The following is a 3269-nucleotide window of genomic DNA, read 5'->3' on the forward strand; positions in this document are numbered from 1 at the left end:
TCCAGAAGCAAAGTTTTTTTATTGGACCTAATATTTTTCCTTTTTTTACATATTATTCAGTATGAAATAAAGAAACATACATTGACTATCTGTTGCATACACCCCCCAGAAATCAACTGCCAAAAAAAGTTTTTCATGTAAGATAAGGACTTTAACGTGTGCATATGTATACATGTGTCTGTTGATTATGTATATATAGGATATACATATGTTTATATATATTTGTTTTTGTATTTGGGATTGTGGGAAACGGTATTTCGATCTCTCTGTCTGTACACACAAACTGAAAGATTGACAATAAAGTTGACCTTGACTTTGATAAATAACGTGTCCTCTCTTGTCTCCTCAGGTGCTTTGAAAATGTCTTATTTGCCACGTTAATAGCTGAACTATTAACTGAGGAGGGAGAAGACCTGCTGCACGAACACCGACTGAAAACCCTGAGAGTTAATCTCCTCCAGCCTCAGAAAACCTTTATTTGTCCCTCAGAGGGGACATTTACATTTGTTACAGCAAGAAAAAAGAGCCAAAGACAGCTTAATATTAACCTAAGTTTTAGATTTAGTCTCAGGCGAAGGAAGAGGGGGGAGATTTAGTCTGAAAGGGGGAGGAAAACCGTTCTGAAGATATAGCAGCCAGGTGCCTTAAACATGGCCAAAGTCATCCACGTCAGTAAAAATGTGGGCCTGGGGCTTCTGGTGCTGGCGGCCATTGCTCTGCTTACAATTATAGCTTTATCCGTCTCCTTAGATAAAGAAAAGGCCAAGAAGCGAGGAGGAAACAGTGAGGATAAAGCAACAGGCAGCACCAGTGGTCCCATTACTACACCTTTCCCCCCAAAAGAGCCGTGGGACAAATACAGACTCCCAGAATCCCTTTCTCCTGTTTCCTATAACGTCACCTTGTTTCCTCGGTTGAAACCCGACGCTAACGGACTCTATATCTTCACTGGAGAATCGACTGTGGTGTTCAAATGTGTGAAGGAAACAGACCTGATCATCATCCACTCCAACAAGCTGAACCTCACCAACTTCGATGGGTTCCTCGCCAAGTTGAGCGCCGTGGGTGAAGCATCTTCTCCATCGATTCTGAAGTCGTGGCTCGTTGTGAAGACGGAGTATTTGGTTCTTCAGCTGAGTCGCAGATTAAGTGTTGGAGCGATGTATGTTCTGCACACTGAGTTTCAGGGCGAGCTGGCAGACGATCTGGAGGGTTTCTACAGGAGCGAATACACTGATGACGGAGTGAAGAAGTGAGTAAAGATGAAGCTAAACGGTGCACGATCATAGATTTGAAAGGGACATGAAATGCTCTTTTTTGGGTTTTAAACCTCTATTTTAGGTTTTTATAAGAACATGTTTAGATGCTTTTATTGTCATGTAAATAGTATGCAAAGGCTAAAATCCTTTCGCACCACCATCAGCTCGAGAGGACTCTTTAAAATAGAGACACATACTGATATACACCTGGAAATGGGCATTATATGTCCTCTTTAAAACTTAACAACAGTAATAAACATGACACATTTAAAGCTCATTTTCCCATTCTTGTTGGAGTGGTTTTTTAACTTACCTGTTAAAATTACTTTCGCTTACAGTTAAGCATTATTAGAGGTCATCTGAGGTCACTAACTGCTCAGCTTTACCAATGACGCCCAATTTGTAACTAGCCAGGAGTTAGCCGGGGTCATCCACTTTGAGCTGATCACTAGAATATGTTTGAATCCAAGGTTTTACCAAAAGTGTAGTAGACCCCAGATGTTTGTTCACGGACGAAGTGAGTTTTTTAGGAAATGTCCCCTTTAATTGTTCCTCTTGGTTGATTATTTATTTATCTAAATCACCGCAGTAAACCGTATTTAATGTTGTCTTAATGTACGCTATTTAATTTCACATTCTGTTCTTGTACATTGTATTTTTGTATTTTATTATATATGTTGCATTGTTGGAGGAGTTCTGGTCACAAGAATGTCATTGCCATTTCTATACTATAGCTTTGTGCATTTGACAATAAAACCTTGAATTGAATTGTTAATGTTTAATTTTGAACATTTTGCAGAGTTGTTGCTACCTCACAGATGCAGCCTACGTATGCCAGGAAAACTTTCCCTTGCTTCGACGAGCCGGCCATGAAAGCTTCCTTCAACGTCACCATCGTTCACGAGGGAGAAACCGTGGCTCTGTCCAACGGCATCAAGACCGGTTAGTTCCTCAGGAGAAAAACAAAGAGTAAAATCTGATCAGAATAGGAAAGCAGTGTTGGGAAGTGAACTACATGTACAGCAAGTCTACTACACTTGGCAGTAGCTTCCTTGTATCTCTTATAATGTTCGAATCATAAATCTATCGATTAGATTTATGATTATAAAATTCTAAAAGTAGGGTAGACATGTGGAGATTATCCGGCTGAACAAAACGTGATCCGTCTCTTAAATGTGTTTCAACCACAGACCTTATTTCGAGCTATTTTCCAAAATCCTATGGAGAAATTGCATTGCATTTTTGTCGAAGGAACCGGAAGAAGTTCACTTCCGGGTTTTAGGACGCGTCATGCGGTTCTCTATTTGCTTAACACATTACATTTCTCCCAGGGCAGCTTTGCTGTAGTTCAACCATGAGCTCTTTTTGGCAACTTTTGGTGGTTATATGGTGGATATTTGACGTGCTATTTAAAAATAATATTAATAATAATAAGTAACTTATACAAGTAACTTTTTTTATTTTAATAAAACAAATGCTACAAGATAGATAGATAGTCAAAAATACTGCAGTTTTTAGCAGTTATATATGCTTACACTACAGGACGTTACTTGTATACACATAGGATAGTATAACATGTGCAGATATCTGACATGTTTGAAAGTGAGCAAACATCAGAAACATAACCTAATTAGATGATTTCTCTCTCTGAACAGACTCTGCAGACTCCACCATCGACGGCGTTCCCGTTAAAGTGACGACGTTCGAACCCACAGCGAAGATGTCCACATACCTGCTGGGCTTCATCGTCTGTGACTTCGTTAGCATCGATTCAATGCCAGACAGCAACCTGCTGGTGAGATATATAGAAAAGTGTGCTCAGTGATGGAAGTAGGCTACTCTGTACAAGTTTTCTGTATGCATACTTTCCATTTTATACTTTGAATCCACTATGTTTATCTGAGAGCTTTTTACGGTGGCCGACAGGTGCAAACACGTTACAACCTGCTGCAGTTTCAAAAGCAATGCAAATGCAAATACACAAATGTGCCAGAACCATACTTGCCAACC

The 3269-nt window shown here is 39.7% G+C and overlaps 1 protein-coding gene across 1 annotated transcript; it reads left to right on the forward strand.

Annotated features, from left to right (window-relative positions):
• Nucleotides 1-347: 347 nt before the first annotated feature.
• LOC104959106 (aminopeptidase N-like) lies at nucleotides 348-3054 on the forward strand (the record flags this gene model as incomplete). The annotated part of the gene is made up of 3 exons (XM_010786958.1): nucleotides 348-1252; nucleotides 2059-2201; nucleotides 2915-3054. Coding segments are annotated over exons 1-3 (885 nt in total), but the record flags the coding sequence as incomplete, so codon positions are not given.
• Nucleotides 3055-3269: the final 215 nt, after the last annotated feature.

This window comes from Notothenia coriiceps, unplaced genomic scaffold, assembly GCF_000735185.1.
Source record: "Notothenia coriiceps isolate Sejong01 unplaced genomic scaffold, NC01 NC01_scaffold00029914, whole genome shotgun sequence".
In the NCBI taxonomy this organism is placed as follows: Eukaryota; Metazoa; Chordata; class Actinopteri; order Perciformes; family Nototheniidae; genus Notothenia; species Notothenia coriiceps.